This window comes from Chiloscyllium plagiosum, unplaced genomic scaffold (assembly GCF_037043375.1).
Source record: "Chiloscyllium plagiosum isolate Xiang-an unplaced genomic scaffold, Cpla_swu_hap1 HiC_scaffold_3, whole genome shotgun sequence".
NCBI classification, from domain to species: domain Eukaryota; kingdom Metazoa; phylum Chordata; class Chondrichthyes; order Orectolobiformes; family Hemiscylliidae; genus Chiloscyllium; species Chiloscyllium plagiosum.
Genome location: NW_028270141.1, coordinates 134,676,997 through 134,700,490, shown reverse-complemented (window position 1 = coordinate 134,700,490; position 23,494 = coordinate 134,676,997). Strand labels below are relative to the sequence as shown.

General features: G+C 42.6%; 1 protein-coding gene across 7 annotated transcripts in view; it reads right to left on the bottom strand.

The window, feature by feature from the left end:
• The window catches only part of LOC122548488 (TOG array regulator of axonemal microtubules protein 2-like), a 119,760-nt gene that overhangs the window by 61,322 nt on the left and 34,944 nt on the right, over positions 1 to 23,494 (bottom strand). For 3 of the 7 annotated variants that reach the window (XM_087983549.1, XM_043687208.2, XM_087983548.1), the window contains 5 exons: positions 17,289 to 17,401; positions 14,779 to 14,913; positions 2,051 to 2,319; positions 1,725 to 1,894; positions 132 to 205 (listed from right to left, as the gene is read on the bottom strand). In XM_087983549.1, coding sequence (XP_087839675.1) covers positions 132 to 205; positions 1,725 to 1,894; positions 2,051 to 2,319; positions 14,779 to 14,913; positions 17,289 to 17,310 — 670 coding nt within the window. In that variant the 5' untranslated portion in view covers positions 17,311 to 17,401. Of the gene's footprint in view, positions 1 to 131; positions 206 to 1,724; positions 1,895 to 2,050; positions 2,320 to 12,690; positions 12,840 to 14,778; positions 14,914 to 17,288; positions 17,402 to 23,494 lie in introns of those variants that run through there. The other 4 variants (XM_087983551.1, XM_043687209.2, XM_043687211.2 and 1 more) reach the window with 4 other exon arrangements.

Here is a 23,494-nt window from a genome sequence, read left to right as displayed (position 1 = left end):
GGAGATGAAATTGACTTGAGGTAGAAAATCAGTCATGATTATATTGAATGACAGTGGAGATCAAGGGGGCCGGACCACATCCTGCTCCTGTGTTCTCATGTCAAAGTGTAAACGAAGGCAGGGGATCCTACCTGGAGGTTGTGGCTCCTGCTTTTCAGAGTCTGAATGCAACCCTTGGGTGACTGATTCTCTCTTCAAAGGAGTCCTAACAAGAGTCAAACAGAAGAAATTTACTCAAATGTGTAAAAAGCATAAATATGCAAAAGTGGTGTAAAAAATGCAAAAGTGGTGCACATACTCTCACCATCATAATGAGGAAAACACAGTGGGGAACTAGAGATATTTAGTCTTGGAATGACTCGTATTGACAGTAGGGAAGGAGGCAGAGGTAGTTGTAGAAGGTTAGATATAACTTGAATAGTTTTAGTTCCAAAAAGTGATTGGACTCAAAATATTAACTTTATCTTTCCACAGGTGCTGGTAGACCTGAGTTTCTCCAACACTTCGGTGTTTTTATTTCAGACCTCCAGCATCCACAGTATTTTGCTTTTTAAGAGAGGTTTTAGATGGATGGGTGGGATGAACAGAGTTTCCATCACAGTCTCTCTCCCATTCAATTTGATCCTGGTCTCTTAATCTGGGGCAGAAACTGTTCCACTTGACAGAAGTCAAGATCGAGAGAACACTACTTTAAAGGATTAACAACAGAATTTAAGGCAACATGAGGAAAACTCTTTTTAAACAGTGCATTGTTAGGATTCAGAATGCATTGCCTGACAATGTAGGAGGGGCAAATTCAATTCTGGCTTCCAAAAGGGAATTGAATGCTTATCTGAGAAAATAATTTCGAGGGGATATAGGGAAAGGTTGGGGATGGGGGGGGCGAGAGTGTTGGGATTAGTAGAATGGCTCTCTGACAGAGCAGCCTGGCACTTCCCACTTCCCACTGAAGAGGTTTAGTTATGGAGAGAGATTGGGTAGACTGGGGTCATTTTCCTTAGAGCAGCAGTGACTGAAGGGAACATGATGAGATGTATCAAATCATGAGGGACATAGTGTTGACAGGAAGGAACTTTACTACCTGATGGAGAGGTCAATGACGAGGGGCATAGATTTAAGCAAAGGGACAGGAAGTTGAGAAGTGATTAAAGGACATATTTTTCATGTAGAGGGTGGTGGAAATCTGGAACTCATTACCTGTAAGGGTAGTAGAGGTAGAAACCCTCATAACGTTTAAGTAGCATTTACACTTGTGATGCCAAGACACATGAGGCTTTGAGCCAAATGCTGGAAAGTGTGATTCGAATAGTTTTTGACCAGCACAGACTCTATAGACTGGAGGGCCTTTTTTCTGTGCTGTAGACCTCAATGACTCTATCTATCACTAAGACACAGTAGTATATGTCACCCCAAGGTTGGCATTAGAGCAGCTGAGTATGGGCTATGCATTGTGTCTGGTTCAGTCCTGTCCCGTCCAGTGCCAGAACACTGTTTCGATGTTGATTGTGGCAGGATGCCCATTCTCTAAAGGTAGTCTTCACCTTGATTAGCTCAAAGATTGACCATGAGAAAGGAAATGTAAAAAATGGTGTGGAACAGTTTGCAAGTCATTACAGAGTATGGCTAAGCATTGAGGGGGAACAGGACACCCTCACACAATACTCGGAACAACAAGAAACTCTAAAAGAAACTAATATCTAGGCAGCTGGTCCTCAGTCACTTACATGATGGCATGAAGGCTTCGGATGTCCGGCTTTACAGGTATGGAAGGTAGCAGCTGAAAGGTGCTCTCATCTGAACATGGCAACTTAAAAGATGACTGAGATAAACTGGCGCCCAGTAATTTCCGCTTCTTCTCAGCACTGCTGCGCAGTTGCTGAAGGGAGATCTTAACCTGGGAAAAGAATAGAGAATAATGGATCCCCTGACAATGGGACTGCAATCCAAGTGAAGGGGGGTTCTGGATAGTTTATATACAAATAATGGATAGCTGGGAGTAATTACAATCTGGAATCTAACCGAGGTGGTTTGTATACAGAATAGTGATTACCGACGTGAATCTAATTCCGATCACCTCGTCAGGGACTGTGACAGATGCAGCATGCCCCTCTTCAGCTTCCATCGTTGAACATCCTGAGAACTCGCCAACAGGAGCTTCTTCATTCTTGTCGTCCGAGGTAAGATCCGTATCGTGGGCCTTGTTTGTTGGTGAGTTGGCCTTCCCCTCAATCGGTGGGATGGGTCGTGTGGCCTTCAGGACGCGCTGCGAGGCAGACCGGGAGAGAGGCGGCTTCAAAGGGTGTACCGTCTCAATCGGACCTAACAGAGAATTTCATGACTGATCAATCTACATGATTTTAATTTGCAGCTTCCAAAAGAAGAGCTCATATGGCTCCTACCTGTGCAGTTTTGGAAATTTCGAATGTAAAGGCCAGGCAAAAAGTAATCTAACTTTAAAATTTGAGTTGTCTTTCCACAACTCTGGATTTTGTAAGATGGAGCCATGGCCCATTAAAATTTTCAATGAGCTAAATCATCTGTGAAAATGGCCTTGGATGTGAACATCGGAGGTATGGTTAATAAGTTTGTAGATGACACCAAAATTGGACAGCAAAGAAAATTACCTCAGTACAGCAGGATCTTAGTCAGATGGGACAAATGGGCTGAGGAGTTTAATTTAGATAAATATGGGGTGCTGCATTTTGGAAAGGCAAATCAGGACAGGACTTATACACTTAATGATAAGGTCCTGAGGAGTGTTGCTGAACAAAGAGATCTGGGAGTGCAGGTTCATAGTTCCTTGAAAAGTAGGGTCACAGGTAGATAGGATAGTGAAAGCATTCGATATGCTTGCCTTTATTGGTCAGTGCATTGAGGATAGGAGTTGGGAAGTCACGTTGCCGCTGGACAGGACATTGGCCATTATTGGAATACTGCGTGCACTTCTGGTCTCCCTGCTACAGGAAGGATGTTGTGAGACATGAAAGGGTTCAGAAAACATTTACAAGGATGTTGTTGGAAAGCGAACTGTAGAGAAAGGGTGAATACACTGGGGCTATTTTCCCTGGAATGTCAGAGACTGAGGGGTGACCTTATCAAGGTTTATAAAATCATGAGGGGCATGGATAGGGTAAATGGACAAGGTCTTTTCCCTGTGGTAGGGGACTCCAAAACTAGAGGGCATAGGTTTAAGGTGAGAGGGGAAAGATTTAAAAGGGATCTAAGGAGCAATCTTTTCACTCAGAGTGGTGCGTGTATGGAATGAGCTGCCACTACATGAGGTTGGTACAATTACACCATTTAAAAGGCATCTGCATAGGTATATGAATAGGAAAGGTTTAGAGGGATATGAGCCAAATTGAGTTTATTGTCTATTGTCTAAATGCTGGCAAATTGGACTAGATTAATTTAGGATATCTAGTCAGCATGGACAAGTTGAACCAAAGGGTCTGTTTCCTTTCTGTATATTTCTATGAGTCGAAATGTGTGGTACTGGAAATACACAGCAGATCAAGCAGCAACCGAGGAGCAGGACAGTCGACATTTTGATCGTAAGACTTACATCAGCAGTGTGGGGTTGGGGGAAGGGGTTTAGATGACCTGGGGGGTGCAGTGAAAGGGAGACTCACTGTGGAGGGAGGAAGAGAACCTTTTCAAGGTGGGCATCGTTTGGAGAGGCTATTTCTATATATTTCTATGACTCTATGACTCTTAACATTGTACAACGCTATTCATGTGTAAAGAAGTGGCCAGAATTTAAAATCCTCATCCTGTTCAAATTCCTCCACTCCTTCTTTGCTCTGTGATTATTTCTAGTCCTAAAACCATCCAGGATATCTGCGCTCTTCCAATTCTGGCCTCTTGAGTATTTAACCTTCCTGTCATTAGTGGCCACTTCATCAGCTGCCAAGGACCTACATTCCAGAATTCCCTTCCAAAATCTTCAAGCACTCAGTCTCCTTTTTCTCCTTTTAAACATAGCCTAAAACCTCTCTTCTGGACCAAACACATTTTTTTTTAATGTGCCTCAGCATTAAACTTTGTTCGATTATACTCCTATGATGTGTCCTGCTTTCTCCATCACCATGCTCAGGGAATATCATGTCATTCACACGCTCACTGCATAAAAATGATCTTCTTCACAGCTCCCAGGATCTCTTACCTACAACTTAAATCTGTGTTCCCCAGATTGCCTTATTGAAAGCTGTCTTACATCACAAAATCTGGTGCTTGACCCTGAAATTTTCCCCAATATATATCTTTCTCCCAGGTGTTTTAGTCAGTTAATTTGCTCATGTTGAACTCTTGCTGTAACATCCCAGCATATAGCCTCTTTTCCACCTCTGCCATTGCTACTTGCCACTTTCTGACCAGCAGTGAACCATACTGGACACCAGGGTGAACTCCTTTGCTCTTTTCTGTAGCAGGATCATTTGCATCCACCTGAGAGGGTAGACTGAGACACAATCAAACATCCCATCCCAAAGACAGTGCTTCTAACAGCACAGCTCTCGTGCAATATGCCAGGACAGCTGGTTGAGATTCTCTGCTCAAGTACCCAGATCAGGATTCGAACCTCCTAACTCGTAGGCAAAAGGTGCTGCGGTCTGACACCCACATGCAGCAGGGAGCTACCAGATACACAGTCCCATTCCACAGCACTAGTATAGGAAATGCTTGACTGGAAGCTGATGACTTCAGCCACCCGGAGTTGCCAATGTGGCCTCAGGTCATGTTTGACAATTGCTGGAGCATTAAGGTCCTAAGAAGAATTACCGTCACGCTTTGTTCAGGACACTGCGCTACTTTCCCATAAAAGTAATCATGCAGTGAGCAAAGAAAATCAAAAAGCAAAGCAAGCACCAGCACATCACATTCTGATTGTATTCAGGGAGGGCCTGTGAAGGGAAGGCTTGTTCATAGAAGACAGCTTAGCAGTGAAAGAGTGCTTTTCGAAATGGAGATCACTAACTAGCAGTTTTCCTCAGGAATCAGTACTGAGACCTTTGTTGTTTGTAATATATATAAATAGTCACAAGGAAATTGAGAAACAAGTTTGTCAGGAGGTCTCAGCTATCTGTAAGAATAATAGAGTGGTTATGGAAGGGGATTTTAACTTTCCAAACAGACTGGGACTGCCATAGTGTTAAGGGTTTAGATGGAGAGGAATTTCTGAAGCATGTACAAGAAAATTTTCTGATGCAGTATATGGATGTAACTTCATGAGAAGATGCAAAATTTGACCTGCTCTTGGGAAATAAGGCAGGACTGGTCACTGAGGTGTCAGTGGGGGAGCACTTTGGAGCTAGTGACCATAATTCTATTAGTTAGACCAGAGCTAAAAGTTGAAGTTCTAAATTGGAGAAGGCCAATATTGACGGTATGAGGCAAGAACTTTCAAATGCTGATTGGGGGCAGATGTTTGGAGGTAAAAGGAATGGCTAGAAAATGGGAAGCTTTCAGAAATGAGATAACGAGGGGTGCAGAGACAGTATATTCCTGTCAGGGTGAAAAGAAAGGCTAGTAGGTATAGGGAATGCTGGGTGACTAAAGAAATTGAGGATTTGGTTAAGAAAAAGAAGGAAGCATATGTAAGGTATAGACAGGATAGATCGAGTGAATCCATAGGAGAGTATAAAGGCAGTAGGAGTATACTTAAGAGGGAAACCAGGAGGGAAAAAAGGGGATATGAGATAGCTTTGGCAAATAGAATTAAGGAAAATCCAAAGGGTTTTTACAAGTACATTAACTACATTAGTTACAAAGAGTAACTAGGGAGAGAAGAGGGCCCCTCAAAGATCAGCAAGATGGTCTTTGTGTGGAACCGCAAGAGATGGGGGAGATACTAAAATGAGTATTTTACGTCAGTGTTTACTGTGGAAAAGGACATGGAAGATATAGAATGAAGGGAAATACATGGTGACATCTTGAAAAATGTCCATATTACAGAGGAGGAAGTGCTGGATGTCTTGAAACGCATAAAAGTGGATAAATCCCCAGGACCTGATCATGTGGACCCTAGAATTCTGTGGGAAGGTAGGGAAGTGATTGCTGGGCCTTTTGCTGAGATATTTGTATCATCAATAGTCACAGGTGAGGTGCCAGAAGACTGGAATTTGGGTAATGTGGTGCCACTATTTAAGAAAGGTGGTAAGGACAAGCCAGGGAATTATAGACCAGTGAGCCTGACATCGGTCGTGGGTAAGTTGGAGGGAATCCCGAGGGACAGGATGTACATGTATTTGGAAAGGCAAGGACTGATTAGGGGGAGTCAACATGGCTTTGTGCATGGGAAATCATGTCTCACGAACTTGATTGAGTTTTTTAAAGAAGTAACAAAGAAGATTGATGAGGACAGAGCAGTGGACATGATCTGTATGGACCTCAGTAAGGCATTCGACAAGGTTCCCCATGGTTAGATCTCATGGAATACAGGGAGAACTAGCCATTTGGATACAGAACTGGCTCAAAGGTAGAAGACTGAGGGTGTTGGTGCAGGGTTGTTTATCACATTGGAGGCATGTGCCCAGTGGAGTGCCACAAGAATCACTGCTGAGTCCACTACTTTTCGTCATTTATATAATAATTTGGATGTGAGCTTAAGAAGGTATAGTTAGTAAGTTTGCTGTTGACACCAAAATTGGAGGTGTAGTGGACGGTGAAGGTTACCTCGGATCACAACGGGATCTTGATCAGATGGGCTGAGGAGTGGCAGATGGAGTTTAATTTAGATAAATGCGAGGTGCTGCATTTTGGGAAAACAAATCTTTGCAGGACTTATACACTTAATGGTAAGGTCCTGGGGAGTGTTGCTGAACAAAGAGACCTTGGAGTGCAGGTTCCTAGCTCCTTGAAAGTGGAGTTGCAGGTAGATAGGATAGTGAAGAAGGTGTTTGGTATGCTTTCCTTTATTGGTCAGAGTATTGAGTACAGGCGTTGGGAGGTCATGTTACTGCTGTACAGGACATTGGTTAGGCCACTGTTGGAATATTGTGTGCAATTCTGGTCTCCTTCCTATCAGAAAGATGTTGTGAAACTTGAAAGGGTTCAGAAAATATTTACAATGATGTTGCCAGGTTTGGAGGATTTCAGCTATAGGGAGAGGTTGAATAGGCTAGACCATTTTCCCTGGAGGTTGAGAAACCTTATAGGGGTTTATAAAATCATGAGGGGCATAGATAGGGTAAACAGACAAGGTATTTTCCCTGGGGTGGCGGAATCCAGAACCAGAGGCACAGGTTTAGGGTGAGAGGGGAAAGATATAAAAGAGATCTAAGGGCCAACTTTTTCACGCAGAGGGTGGTGCATGTGTGGAATGAGCTGCCAGAGGAAATGGTGGAGGCTAGTTACAATTGCAACATTTAAGAGGCATTTGGATGGGTATATGAATAGGAAGGGTTTGGAGGGATATGGGCTGGGTCCTGGCAGGTGAGACTAGATTGGGTTGGGATATCTGGTTGGCATGGATGAGTTGAACCGAATGGTGTGTTTCCATGCTGTACATCTCTATGAGTCTCTGTTTACACACACGTCCACACACACACACACACCTCCATTATCTGAAGGGCACGGGCAGGGAATATTTAATTCGGTTAATCAAATGCTGGATAACAGTTAGCCAAACATCGTGACCTTGCAATCTTATTCGGATAATCTGAAATTTGGTTAATCAAGTGCCGAATAATCAAGGTTCCTATGTATATAAATGATGTGGATGAAAATGTAGGTGATCTGATTAGTAAATTTGTGGATGACACCAAAATTGGCAGAGTTGCAGATAATGAGGAGGACTATCAAAGGATACAGTGGGATAATGATAGATTGCAGATTTGGACAGAAAAATGATTGATGGAGTTTAATCCAGACAAATGTGATGTGATGCATTTTGGAATAACAAATTCAGGTGTGAAACATACAATAAATGGCAGAACTGAAAATGTGTTGCTGGAAAAGCGCAGCAGGTCAGGCAGCACCCAAGGAACAAGAGAATCGACGTTTCGGGCATAAGCCCTTCTTCAGGAATGAGGAAAGTGTGTCCAGCATGCTAAGATAAAAGGTAGGGAGGAGGGACTCCCCCAAGTCCCTCCTCCTTACCTTTTATCGTAGCCTGCTGGACACACTTTCCTCATTCCTGAAGAAGGGCTTATGCCCGAAACGTCGATTCTCCTGTTCCTTGGATGCTGCCTGACCTGCTGCGCTTTTCCAGCAACACATTTTCAGCTCTGATCTCCAGCATCTGCAGTCCTCACTTTCTCCTTGAATAAATGGCAGAACCCTTAGGTGCATTGACATACTGAGGGATCTGGGTGTACAGGTCCACAGATCCCTGAAAGTGGCAACACAGGGGGATAAGGTGGTCAAGAATACATACAGCACACTTGCTTTCATCGGCCAAGGCTTGGAATATAAAAATTGGGAAGTTGTGTTATAGCTGTACAAAACTTTAGTTAGGGCTGTTTTTGGAATATTGCACACAGTTCTGGTCACCACACTATCAGAAAAACGTGGATACTTCAGAGAGAGTGCAGTGATGATTTACCAGGTTGTTGTCTGGTCTGGAGGGTTTTAGTTATGAGGTCAGGTTGGATAAATTTGGATTATTTTCAATGGAAAGATGGAGGCCAAGGGACGACCACAGAGATCCACAGAATTATGAGTTGTACAGATCGAGTGGAAAGATCATCAAGAGGACACAGGTTCAAGGTGAGAGGGGGAGTGTTTGGGGAGAAGTACGAGGAAACTGTTCACCCAGAGGGTGGTGGGTGCCTGGAATGCACGACCAGTGGAGGTGGTGGAAGCGGGCACGTTAGCAACGTTGAAAGCGTATCTTGATAAACATGAACAGGAGGCGAACAGAGGGATAGAAACCATGCATGGCCAATAATTAGTGGGTCAACTAAGAATCAGAATTGGCACAGGCTTAGTGGGCTGAAAGACCTGTTCCTGTGCTATTTTGAATTGTACTGTATAATTGTATAACATTGGGAGGGTGCAGGTTCCAGTAAATGAGCAGAGAAATTAAACACATTCTCTCTGGTGAAACCAATCTGTCAATACAGCTGGGCTGGGAAAGGCATGGAAACCAATCTCGCCACTACCCATGACTTCTGCCCCAAACTAACTATCCTTCAATGAACTTCAATACCCTTGTGAAAAGATTTCGGTAAGGAACTCCTCTTAAAGCTACAGATCCACAAACATGTTACACCATTACACGGTGCAAAATTTTGAGTGTAGTTGGTAAGGAAAGTTTGAGATTGCCAGGTAGATGTATATTCTAGTCAGAGAAAATTAAAGAAAAAGAGAGAGAGAGACTTTGTATTGAGTAAAGGTTCCTGAATGCATCTATTTCACAATCAAAGTTGGATTTTTTTAGGAAACACAGCAGGTTCCTGCAAACAGTATCTGTCTTTTTCTCTTTCTTCATAACAATAATTACTTCTCTATCAATGATTTGCACTACCCAAAATATAGGAATATATTTTTAAAATTTGTTCAGGATATGGGCATTACTGACAAGCTTTTACTTGCCTTTGAGAATGAAATAGTGAGCTAGTTTTCAAACCTCAGCAGTCCATGTGATGTAGGTACACTAACAATGCTGCTGGGGAGGTAGGAGCTTTGACCCAGCAACAGCGAAAGAGTATCAATATATTCCCACATCATGCTGAGTGTTTGGAAAATACTGTCTAAGGGGCCTTGGCGAGTTGTATCAGTACATCTTGTAGATGTACTGCTTCTGCTTCTAAGCATCAATGGAGGAGAATTTGGATGTTTACAGATGTGATGCCAATCAATCAGACTTTGCCCTGGATAGTGCCAAACATCTTGAATGTTGTTGGATCTGCACTCATACAGATTTATGGGGAATATTCCATCACATTCCTGACTTGTGGACAGGTTTTGGGGAATCAGGAGGTGAATTACTCACTGCAGGATTCCAAGCCCAAGTTAAACAATTCACTGGAGGAGAAGCTCTACAAATATCCCCATCTTCAATAATGGGGGAGTCCAGCACATCAGTGCAAAAGAGAAGACTGAAGCATTCACAGTAACCTTCAGTCAGGAGTGCCAAGTAAACTGATGGAAGATGCCATCAGCACTGCTATCAAACAGTGCTTGGTCAGCAAGCATGTGCTCATTGACACACTGTTCAGGTTCCGCCAGGGCCACTCAGTTCCTGACATGTTACAGCCTTGGTTCAAACTTGGACAAAAGAGCTGAGATGAAAGTAAGTTACTTACTGCAGGGCAGGCTCAACAGACATCCCACGCTCAATGATGTCAGATTGGACGATCCATCTCAGCTCCCTCCTGAGATACCAAGCAATTCTGCAAGAATTCCTCAGCCCAACCATCTTTAGCTGCTTCATCAATGACCTTCCCTCCATCATACGGTCAGTTCGCTGATAATTGCAGAACATTCAGCACTATTTGCAACTCCGCAGATACTGATGCAATCCATGATCAAATGCAACAAGATCTGGACAATATCCAGGCTTGGGCTGACAGGTGGTAAGTAATATTCACACCACACAAATGATCATCTTCAATAAGATGATATTGACAATCTTCAATAAGGGACAATCTAAACACTGCCCCTTGACAATCAATGGTGCTACCATTACTGAATCATCCACTATCAATATGCGGTGTGTGTGGAGGGGTTACCATTGGCTACAAATACTTTGGCTACAAATACTTTGGCTACAAGAGAAGGTCAGGGGTTAGGAATACTGCAATGAGTAACATATTTCTTGCCTCCCCAAAGCCTGACAAGACACAACTCAGGAGGTGTGATAGTATACTCCCACTTGCCTGAATGATTGCAGCTCCAGCAACACTCAAGAAGCTTGAAACCATCCTAGACAAAGCAGCCCACTCGATTGGCATCAACAAACATCCACTCCCTCAACCACCAATGCTCAGAAGCAGCATCTAGAAGGACAAGGGCAGCAGATACATGAAACACCACAACCTGCAAGTTCTGTCCAAGTCTCACACCATCCTGAATTGGAAATATATCATTGTTCCTTGAGTGTCGCTGGGTCACAATCCTAGAATTCCCACCCAGAGGGCATTGTGTTCTACCTACAGCATGATTTCAAGAAGATAGCTCACCACCATCTTCTCAAAGGCAACAAGGGAGAGGAAATGAATACTGACCAGCCAGTGATGGCCCATGTCTCATTAATTACTTTTTTTTTTAAAACATAGGTACAAACCTTCAATATCGATAGAAAAACCTTGGTCTGTATTCAGATAGAGGGCTAAACTGGAGAATTAGTTGGACATTTGGAGAAAAGGCAACTTCTGTTTAACAGGGTCTAAACCAACACAAGAAATAAATATCCAAGACAGAATATTGTCCCACTTGCATTTATTTCTCTCTCCCTCATTACACAAAAAGCGATTTAGGAAGCCTGAAAAGTTGGACATTAATTTACAGAATCGAGCCCCTTCTTTCAGTGAAACACAGGTCCCATTGTGAAACAGAATCAGAGGGTCAGAGGGTTTGAGCTAAAGGCAGAGACTGCATAGACTAGAGCTATTTTCCCTGGTGCATCGGAGACTGAGGCTTATAAAATCATGAGTGGCATGATTAGGATAAATAGACATGGTCTTTTCCCAGGGGTGGGGGAAGTCCAAAACTAGAAGGCATAAGTTTAGAGTGAGAGGGGAAAGATTTAAAAGGGATTGAAGAGGAAACTTTTTCATGCAGAGGGTGCATGAGGTAGTGGAGGCTGGTACAACATTTATAAGACATCTAGATTGGTATATGAATATGAAGGGTTTAAGATGGATATGAGCTAAATGTTGGCACATGGGACTAGATTTATTTGGGACATCTGGTCGACATGGAGGGGTTGGACCAATGTTTCTATGCTGTATATCTCTATGACTCTCGGATGTAATGCTCCAGCAGGTACTAACAGTCTTGGCCATGGGCCATACTGGATCTTACAGGCACTTAAAGCATATTGTGATCATTTACAATTATGTAGAAATTGTTTTGCATCTTATGTGGAAAGACGTGAGAGTAAAATCAAAGGGACGGAGGGAAACATGATGAGAACCACAGTAGAGAGGGGTGGCAAGGAAGAAGGGAAAGGAAGCGAGAGTGGCAAAATGGAAAGAGATACTGATAAAGGGAATGAGAGAGAGGAAGAGAGAGAGATGTGGAAAAGCAAGAAAGCAAAAGAGAAGTCAGAGACAGAGAGAGAAAGGAAATGAGGAAAAGTAGGAAAGAGAAAAGGAATTATGAAAAAAGAGGGGAGAAAGGAAATGAGAAACTCAGAATGAGGTAAAGGAAGGTGAAAAATGACCAGTGAGAAAGAAGAACTAAAGAGAAAGTGCAACATTGGGGTAAAATAAACAAGCTTCAGTGACAGTGAGCAGAGAGGGAGAGAGAAAAAGCGAGAGGAGAGAGAGCACAGGGTGGTGAGGAAAGAAGCAGTGAACAAAGAGAGATAAAAACTTATAATGAGGGCAGGAAGATCAAAAACAGAGGCAGAGTGAAGGAGTAGAGACAGTGAAAAACTGGACAGAGAGGGTGAGGTAGTCAGCTTAGAAATGATGCTGAGAAGAAAAGTGAGACTAAGGACAAAATAAAGGGAAAGTACAAAGGACAGGAGGAGGTGAGGACCAAAAAGAGGAAAGAGAAATGCCAATCCTTGCAGATGGAACTTACTCTTTTGTGGCAGGATTTCAGACATTCGTCGTTTGAGTTTGTTTTTAAGTTGAAGCGTATCGAGGGAGGGATGGCCACCGTCTACCTCTGTCTCAGCCCAGTCCAGCTTCACACTGTAGCCATGAACATGAGAAGCAGCCTGTAATCTGCTGCCATACAGAAAGTGATAGAAATTATTACTGTCCAAAAGCCAGCCACCCACGGACTGCTGACCTCCCTCAGTGCTCTTTACAAAACAGGTTTTCTTTAGGGGCAAGTTCAGACTGGACTAAAGAATGGCTGCAGAAAACACGAGGGTTAGTAGAGTCCACTGCTCTTAAAGAACAAAAGCTCCATCAGTAAACACTGCAAACAATTCCCATCAACTTTCATATGGAAAATAAAATGCTAGAAACGCTTGGCAGGTTAGGCAGCATCGTGAAGCGAGAACAATATCACAAAACCTGAAACATTAACTGGTTGCCTTTCTCTGGCATTCAGAATCATGAAGGGTTTTCATAAAATAGATCAGGAGAAGCTGTCTCCACTAGCAACAGGGTCAATAACGACACAGGTTTACGATCATTGGCAAGAGAACCAGAAGTGGGGGAGTGATAAGATGTCAATTTGTTCACAGTGATTCTAATTCTTCACTTTCTGGCCTCTTGAACATTCCCAATTTTAAATTCCACTAACGATAGCCATGTTCATAGCCTACCCTCCCTCTTTCTCTCTGCCTTTGTATCTCATTTTCTTGCTTTAAGATACTTCTTAGAACCTCTCTCTATGACCAAACTTGTCAAAATATTGTGATTTGGTGTCAGATGGTTTTTACCACTCAAGAGACTTGGAAGATCTAATTCCATTAAAGACACTATATAAATGCATTGTTGTACTTAAGTTACAGTGTGGAAGCAGACCATTCAGCCCATCGAGTCCACACCCAGGTGCAAACATCATCCCCACCCAGACCTACCATTCTACCCTGTCTCTGCAACCCTATTTCTCATGGCTAGTCCACCTAGCCTTCACATCCCTGGACACTATGGGCAATTTAGCATGGCCAAACAACCTAACCTACACATGTTTGGATTGTGGTAGGAAATTCACACAGACATGGGAGAATGTACAAACTCCACACAGACAGTCACCCGAGGCTGGGAATTAAACTGGGTCCCTGGTGCTGTGAGGCAGCAATGCTAACCACTGAGCCACAGTACCGCTCCCACAAGATGCATTGCTTCCACCTCTTTCAGGCAAATTTGGAGATTCATTACAGCACGGAATGAGGCCATTCAGCCCATCGAATCCCTTCAGACTTACTGTAAGTACAGCAATCCAGTCAGTTCTGCCTCTCCCACCTGCAGGTTTATTTCCTCCAAGCACACAACAAATTTACTTTAGAAATTAAAAAAAACCTATCAATGTCAGATTTTTAAATGTGCACTAGCTATCATGCATCCAGAGAGCGAAAACGTATCAAAATAGGATGAAATGATGTTCATGCTCAGCAAGATGGGCTTGAAGGTACTAAAACACTGACACTTTCCTATTTCTGGCACCTAGAGCATGTTCACAGGTCAGCTTTACCTCAGGTTATGATGCAGAGGAAAGCTCTCTCTACTCATCCCCCAGCAATATGTTTTGACCTCAGCCCTGATGAAGCATCTCGATCATTTCAGATGATCAGACCAGCCCCATCCCGCAGTCTCTCCCTGGCTGACACTTGCTTTACACAGGACCTCTCCCGCCAGCAGAGCAGGTTGGTAATCTGGTACTTAACTGACAACAGAAATTTGGAATTCCCTTTCTCAAAAGACTGTGTTAGCTGGAAGTATCTAAGCTTTCAAAGACCATACTCAATAAACTGGTGCAAGATTACGTTGGAAGGAGAGGAGGTAAGTATAAAGTGGAGTTCCAGATCAGATATGGTCTAATTGAATAGCGGAGCAGGTGAGGGATTAAATGGCTGACTCCTCTTTCAAATTTTCCTATATTCCAGACAGAACAGACCATTTCCCAAATGGCTGCATTAAACCCAGGTTTGCAGTATTGAAGGAGTGTCTAACCAACAGCACTAACTTGACCCACAAAAATTTCCATTTTTACCTTTGCCTTTGGAGAGCCAACCTCCCGCCTGTAAATGGAGATTAGAATCCACGCTGTTACTGCGAACAAGACTGAACTCTGCTTCATTATTCCGTATCCTTCCACAGTATACACTCATGGGTGCCCCATACTTGCCTGATTTGGGTGAGAATATAATAGTCACGGTTAGTCTTTGCTAATGGTTAAAAAAAATTCACTTCAAATAAAAACAAAGTATTGGAGATGCTGTTCTAAGGAAGAGTCATACCAGACTCTAAATGTTAGCTTGCTATCCCCGCTACACAGAATTGCTCCAGAACCTTCAGTTTCATACACCTCTGTTACAAAAGAAAGTTAGCACTGACCAGGGCATGATCTAACCCTGCAGTTGAATTCTTGTTATTCATATATGCCTAAATAGAATATACCACCTTATACAAGGTTACAGATACAGGCCATTCAGCCCAGCCAGAAATGTTCCACTTCATGTTCCACTTGAGCTTCTTCATTTAAATCTATCGTTGCATCTCCACTCCCTTCTCCCTCACTTGTCTAGCTTTCCCTTAAAGGCAGCAATCTTTGCTTGAAAAATTCAGCAGTTTCCACATTTTTGCCATTCTAAGTTTCTTTTGAATTCTCTACTGGATATCGTGGTTACTATTTTATATTGAAGGCCTTTAATTATGCTGGTCTCTACAAGAGGAAATAATCCATCTATCCACTATTAAAATTCATTTTCAAGGTTCCTTCTAAACCTTCTCTTTTCAAGGTAAAAGAGACTGTCTGACAATGTTTTCCTGATATATACCTACTTATTTATGATATCACCCTGGTACATCTTCACTGTAACCCCTCTTTGTATTATTTTTAAAGTACAACGACCAAAACTGCAGACAATGCTCTAGTTGTTGTCTAACCAAAGCTTGATACAGGTTTAGAATAATTTCTCTGTCATAGAACATAGAAAAGTACAGCACAGAGCAGGCCCTTTCGCCCACAATGTTGTGCAGAGATTTAATCCTAATGTAAAATATAGCAACTTAACTTATGCACTCCTCAACTCACTACTATCCATGTGCATGTCCAGCAGTCACTTAAATGTCCCCAATGACTGCTTCCACCACCACAGCTGGCAACGCATTCCATGCATTCACAACCCCAATCCTCCATCTAAAAATGACACCAATTCCATTGCTCATTTTTTTTAATGGTTTGCTATTGGCATGGATGTCATTGACAAAGCCAAGCCTTACCACAGGTCTTTCCGATGCATTGCTGCCATCCACGTAGTGTTCCTGTTAGGTAGGGAGCTCCAGACTTTGATTCAGAAATTAGGAAGAACAATGATATATGTCCTAGTCGGGGCAGTGAGAGACATGGAGAGGAAATTGAACATTATGGTGCTTGCAGGACATGCAAAAGGAAGACAGGATTGGTGTAGATAACATTTTTACTTAGGCACAATGCTCTGGGACACTTTTCGGCCAATTAAATATGTTTTAAGTACACTATTGCTAAAACTAGATACTTTTGTCTGCATTTGCAGATCCAATGCTCTACCCTAGCTGTTAAAGCACGTGCATCTGAGGGTGCAGATGTGTCTGTATCTGCTCCTGAGCGCCCCAGCAATTATGTCTTACTACATGTAGTTGCTCTTATTACAATAAATGCTAGTTACAAAAATCAGAGCCTCTTCTGTGGATACTGCACTGTGGTGTATTCTCTACCACTAATCACTAAATAGACCCAAGACAAAGCAAAGAGAAGAAAATTCTCCTGATACTCAATGTCTGTGATTACTTAACACACTGCAAAACCTATTTATCTCCATTATTTCAAAGAACTTAATCAAATGGTTCCCAAATATGCATTTTTATTGAGTACAAAGGCTATAATCTCTTGGTTTATCTGATAACTAAGATCATTAAAGCTCACATACAATTTAGAATCATGATCTGGTTCTGAGATTTAGACAAGCTCTTGCAGAAGGACACACGTGGAGTTTGTATATTCTACTGGATCATCCTAACTATCTATCATCTGTTTCTATGAATGATCATCTGCCAGATGCAAACACATTCCCCCATTACATCTGGATTTAACTGAAGTCTTCTTCTCTCATCCAATGTTCTGACACTGGCATAAGTCTTAGCAGCCAGTGCTCTGAATGTCTGCCTCCACTGATGAGCCGGATTAAATGAAGAGTAAGTCACATTCCGAGGATTGCTATCTTTCCTCTTGTGCTAGGGCATTCCTTAGTGGAACTGTTGAGAGATATCACTATCCATAACATGACCCACAGAGCAAGACAGCTGGAATGATTCTGCAGACTTCATCCCACTTGAGTGCCTACTTCAACAGTAGTTTTGGTGAAAGTCTAGGAATGGATGACCTATCTCTATCAGATGGATCCTCTGGGCAAGCTGTCTCAAGACATGCGGAGTAGCAAGAAACCAACCAAATAGTTGCATCTGATACTTTAGCCACTTGTGAATCGGTTTGGGGTATTCCTGCCACTTGATGGCTCTTACCTTCTGTAAAATCCTCGCTCATGTCCACGAACCGGAAGATACCATGAATCTCAAAAGCCTGCTGATTGCGCCACTGCTCTGGACCTGAACTGTCTGCAATCTGTTGCAAAAGGCTAGGAAGTAAAAAGAAATTGGGTTATGCATATACAGAAATATTGGATAGGAAAAAGATTAACCCCCCAAGTCATGCCCCTCCTCTTTTTATGGAAAACAATTAAAGAATGCAGGAGCTGGAGGAACTGAGATATTCTTTTCAGATTCCCTTTGATAATTAACCTAACTGGACACCATGCTCTACACTGTATCTTGCATGAGATGAATTATGCACCAGTTACATACACTATTCCTTCTACTTCTTGTGCTCACTGGTGGCAATCCCCTATTGGTAGAATACATTTCATTAGCCAGTTCCAGGCCCTCTCTCTAGCTCTGCCTAGTGGTCACCCACAAATGCGAGTTTACTTTGTAAGAGGGAGCCAGCTCATTTCACCACAGTAAGCTGTGAGGTTCAACCCCATCTCATACATAGCCTTGACACTTTCTCCATCAAGGAGCTTGAGGGGTATGGAAGAGGAATGAGCAAAGGTTCCCCCACAGAAAGGTACGGAATGATGGGGAGGCCCACAGGACTGTCATCAACTCTTGGAATCTTGAATCCCTCTCTTTTCTCTAACCTGAAAGCCAATGGCAGCACCTTGTCAGCTCTGGATCAATGAGCCATAATATTATGCAGGTTTCAAATCCAGAAGCTTTCAAATGATCTCACCCCAGAATCAGATTTCTTTCTTTCAAACAAGGGTGTAGGGAGAATGAGTGGGAGGAGCCCCAATCGTATGGGTAAATGTGGATTTAGGGGTAAGAAATACAATGTTTAGAGTGAAGATTTTCACCCAAAGATAATGGGAAGTCTTGTAATGGGAGTCTTGAACTCACTAATTGAAAGAGCAGTGTGGTATCACATTTAAGAAAGTATTTAAAGATAAAGGAGCAGAATTAGGACATTCAGCCCATCTTGTATGCTCTGCCATTCACTCATGGCTGATATGTTTCTCAACCCCATTCCCATCTTCTCCCCTTAATCCCTTTACCAGTCAAGAACCTGTCTTAAAGACACTCAATGACTTAGCCTCCACAGCCCTCTTTGGTGATCAGTTCCACAGATTCAGTACCCTCTGACTGAAGAAAGTCCTCTTCATCTCAGTTCTAAAGTTTGCCCCTTCACTCTGAGGCTGTGCTCTCAGGTCCTAATCTCTATTATTGGAAACATCATCTCCATGTCCACTCTATTGAGGCGGCTCAGTATTCAGTAAGTTTCAATCAGATGCTTCTTCATCCTTCTGGAGCAGGTGGGACTTGAACCTTGGGCTCCTGGCCCAAAGTTAGAGACACTATTATTGTGCCACAAGAGCCCCAGTAATTAAATTAATTTCCTTTGAACTGGAATTGAACCAGTGACCTGAGGATGTTTTTATGAACTCTACAGTCTTCCAATCTACCAACTGAGCTACTGAAAAGCATTAAATGTGGATGTACACTTTAAGTATCTTAAGCTAGAGGCTGGTAAATGGGATTGGACTGGATGGCTCATTAGCCAGTGCTGACATGATGGGCGGAATGGTTTCCTTCCATGCAGTTAGTTTCTATGATGCTATGCTCATTGAGATGTTAGCCCAAGACTCAGTCTTTATTTTTATGTAAAAAGAGACAATCTGATTATCTAATTGTTAATTTTGGAAACTTACTGTGTGCAAATTGGCTGCTATATTTCCAACCTTACAACAATGAAGGTACTTCACTGGTTATGACAACTTTTGGAACTTGAAGAGGCTGTGGTTGAAGAGACATTTTTTTACCAGAGAACTTAAGACTAAATAATGAAATGGCCACAAACGTCCAACAATGTCATGGAAGTAATACCACGGTATCCATCGGGTTAGTTCTGAGCTGTACTTTATGGCCATAAAATATTAAGAATAAAACATGATAACAACAGTCCAATTTAACAATAGTCAAATCATTAACCAGTTTAGGAGCGCAGTTTCCAGGTTCCAATTTGCTTGGACATTTAGACCACTCCTGAACTAGTTGTTTATCCTTCCATGTTTCCCCAGGTTTCACATTCATATCTTCAGAGCCTTCTGTGTCCATTTCCTCAATCTCTAAATTCAATTAGACTATATTCTACACATGACATGTCATTCAAAACACAAGTGAGATGCTCCAATTTCATAATGTGGTTAAAGATCGGTCAGAACTTCAGTGGAAATTCCCTAACTTTTCTTCTAAGTGTCAAGGGGGATTTTCCATCAGCACTAGAGAGGAGACAGAATCTCAGTTTATAGTCTGTCCTGAGGGAGGCACCTCTTACAGCACAACATTCTATCAGGTTTACACAGGTGGACCATGAGCTTGAATCCCTGACATGGGTGTGGAACTGAAAAACTGCTGTCTATGATATAAGACTGTCACTGAGTTACAACGGATGCTTAAAACCAGAGTGTGCATTGCCATTGGTGGGTGAGCTGTAACTTTCAGAATGGGTGCCAATTAAAAAGGGGAAGGTTGTTTCAAAATTATTTCAGGTGAAGGGATGTTGGGGATTTCCAGCTGCCACCGGGTCCTAGGATTGGTGATGTCAAGTCATGGAGACAGGTTTCTGTTCTCTGTACAAGACAGCTTAGACCCCAGTCAGAAAATAAACACAAACACCACCCTGAAAGCTAGGGGCCAAGATTTATTCTCAACAAAATTGAGCTCTTCCAGGATTGAGTATGAAAGGCTGGAATGTCTACAGTAACTGGGCAATGTATCACCCTGCAACATCCAAAATGCTCCACAATCAGGGCTGAAGAGGATTTACTTACACGAGTTCTACCCTCCACAGCCCAATAGATTCTCAGGCGAATCTACCCGAAACCAAGATCCAGAAGACCCAAATTCACCCCCCACCCTCAGAGTCATCCACATTCCCCACTTAATCCTCCGCTCAGGACTTTGATGCTTTTCATCAGCCAAGATCAAAAGTTCGCGGGAAAACTGCAAGACAATGGGATAAGAGCAAGTGCCATGTCTTTGATGTGGAGCTGGCAGCTGTACAGGTACTTTGAGCCAACACGACCCTTAGATTTCCTCAATTTATTACTGATTCCTGTCATTTGCTGGTGCTCAGAACCAGCTAAATCAATGGGGGGGGGCATTATATCAAAGTAACGTACTTTCGCTGTGCAAAGATTCTGTGTTCCAATAAGTCGCTTTAAAGTCCATAAAGTGCAGACAGTCGTCAGCTGTTTTCTAAGCGCAGGAATGAGTGTAAGCATGGGGCAGTGCCCATGAGCTGCTGCTGCTGCTGTTGTGGTAGAGCCAAGTTTCTGGAGGCTTGAAAGAGCTACCAATCACCAGCACAGCTGCACCCAGTTTTGACCACAAACAAAGCAATAAATAACTGTGCAGAGCATGTCGAAAACAAACCTGACAGCTCACCAATTTCCAAACACAGTCACCAAAGGAGCTTTACTTTAAAGAGTGAAAAGAATCTCATAACTTTAAGTGAAACAGAAAAATATAAGAACTAATTGACGCTATGTGAGAGATTGCATGCAGACAGCGTGCCCGAGTATGTGCCTCTTGTGTTTATCTCTGGATTAGCAGGTGGGGATGGGACAACATACCCAGTGCCATCTTCATCCTGATGGCCACCTTTGTGTGGCTGGGTCAAATTGTGCGTAGACCCTCAGTACATAAACACCAAGTGTCACTACATACTGAGGTGTTGCTAACGATGGGACACGCCTTGTTGCTGCAGAATGCACCAAGTAGTTGGACTGTTCCATACCATCGGTTCTTTGTGGAGAAATTTATGGAGAAAAACACCTTTGACCACAAGTCCATCCAGAAGTGGTCAGCACGTAGTGTTCTCAAGCCTCGGTGGGAAAAAGACAGGGTGGATCCTGTCACGTTATTCCCTGAGCAAACTGTCAAAGTTATTTAGCTGAATGCTTCATCATCAGAATTTTCCAACAAGCACCGAGACGTCATTTGGCTGGTGGCGAGAAGGACATTACCTGTGAGATCCTTTTTGTAAACCTGGACTTTGCACCACCACACACTGCTGTTAAAGTGGCTGCAGGGGTTTGAGACTGTCACACATCTCCTGCTGAAATATGCCTTTGCAAAGGAAGTCTGGAGAAAGATGCAGTTTTCATCCTGAGCAGCTCCATGTCACAGGATTCTGTGCTTGAAGGTCTGTTCCCTAGGACACGCATCGACTTCGCTTGGAGAGCTAGCAACTCAGTGAAAGACACCCTTCAGTCTGCTCAAAACTTGCTAGCCTTCCAGAGCAAGGAAATGATTGTTCCAAAACTCATTAGATTTAGGGGTTTCTTTAGATTCGCTATTTTCCAATGTACCTCCTTTATTCATTGAGGGTCAAAGGGCCTGTTCTGTGCGATATTGTTCAATATTCTATGATCTTGAGTGTAGCAGACTGGCACTTTCCAACTTCCAATACTACGAGCTGAGGGATGCAATAAAGCTTGGAGCAGCTGCCACCAAGATGCAGTGAGGAAAGATCACCATCTAAATAAAATGGGGATCTGTTTAGTTATCATCCCCTCCCAGTGCCTCAATATATGTAAACATGGTCTTGTACAGGCAAACAAAATACCTAGGGGACGTTTGTTGAATAGAGTCAAAATCCAATCTTTGTTTCTTTATATGTTATTGTACAGAACCAAAATGCTATACTGACCATGTGTACAAACATATTTTTATGAACAAATATTTTTGAAATAAAAATATTTTCACTTGAGTTTTGGCTTCTGCACTTGGGTGAGTGTGTAAACATAAGATTATATCCATGAACATGCACAGTTGTAAGTATACATTTGCATAATCCTTAATTGTGTGTGTCTACCTTCTTTGTGAAAATTTGTTGTGCGAATTTGAGGATGTGATTGTCAGATACAACCGTACAAACCTTCGTACTTATGCTAATATATTTTCATTTGAATGTGTGCACATGTGCATGTAGGCAAAGTGAATAGCTGCATATGTGCATCTGTATTTCAACATGCATAGCCATCGCTGTGAACGTGTTTTCAAGTCTAGCCTTTGCAAATGTGCAGATCAATCTCTCATTTAAGTGCAATAACATTTCAAACATCGATTGTGAAAAGCAGCAGATAAACAAAAGGCTTTTTTTCTAATTATCCAGTCTCTGTACACATACAATTGTGTGCATTCATTTCCTTCATTGTAACATTTCTGGTCTCAGGATGCCAGCTCTGAACCTTTGCAGTCCATAAATGTGAACTCCTGTCATTTGCTCTGTGTATGGGCTGCAGATCCATGGACCACTGCAGGCTTAACAGCACTGAAACCTGAGCTGAGCCTCCAGTACAGTACTGAGGGGGTGCTGCCCTTCTGTCACCTGCTGCCTTTCCTATCTGTTCCCTCAGCAAAACATCCCATAACACTTATTTGAAGAAGAGCAGGAGAGTATTCTGTAATCACAACTAATAATGGTCCATTAATCAACATCATAAATCTGAAAAAAACACAATGCTAGGGAAACTCAGTAGCTCTCGTAGCATTTGTGAAAAAAGAACCAGAGCTAATGTTTAGTGTCGGTTTTGACTCATCTTCAGAAACTCACATTTTCAGCATCCACAGTTTATTCACAAAAAATGAAACCGATTACCAGGGTATTATCACTTTTGTTGTTTGTGGGAACTGGCTGTGCACAATATGAAGAAATTGAGGACTGCAGATGACTGGAGATCAGAGTCAAGAGTGTGGTGCTGCAAAAGCACAGGCAGGTCAGGCAACATCTGAGGAGCAGGAGAACTGACGTTTCGGGCAAAAGCCCTTCATCAGGAGAGGGCTTTTGAAGGGCTGATGAAGGGCTTTTGCCTGAAATGTCGATTCTCCTGCTCCTCAGATCTTGCCTCACCTGCTGTGCTTTTCCAGCACCACACACTCAACTGTGCACAATTTGGCTGCCACATTACAACATAATACAACATGGTCACATACAAAATGTGTGACCATACTTTACAAATACTTGGCACTTTGGGTAAAACGGAGATTGCAAAAGGAGTATTCTAAATGAGAGTCTGTACTTACTGCGGAGAAGAGTATGGAAACTAGAGAACTTGGAAAAATATAAGTGATATCTTGAAAAGATTTACAAGGATGGTGTCAGGATT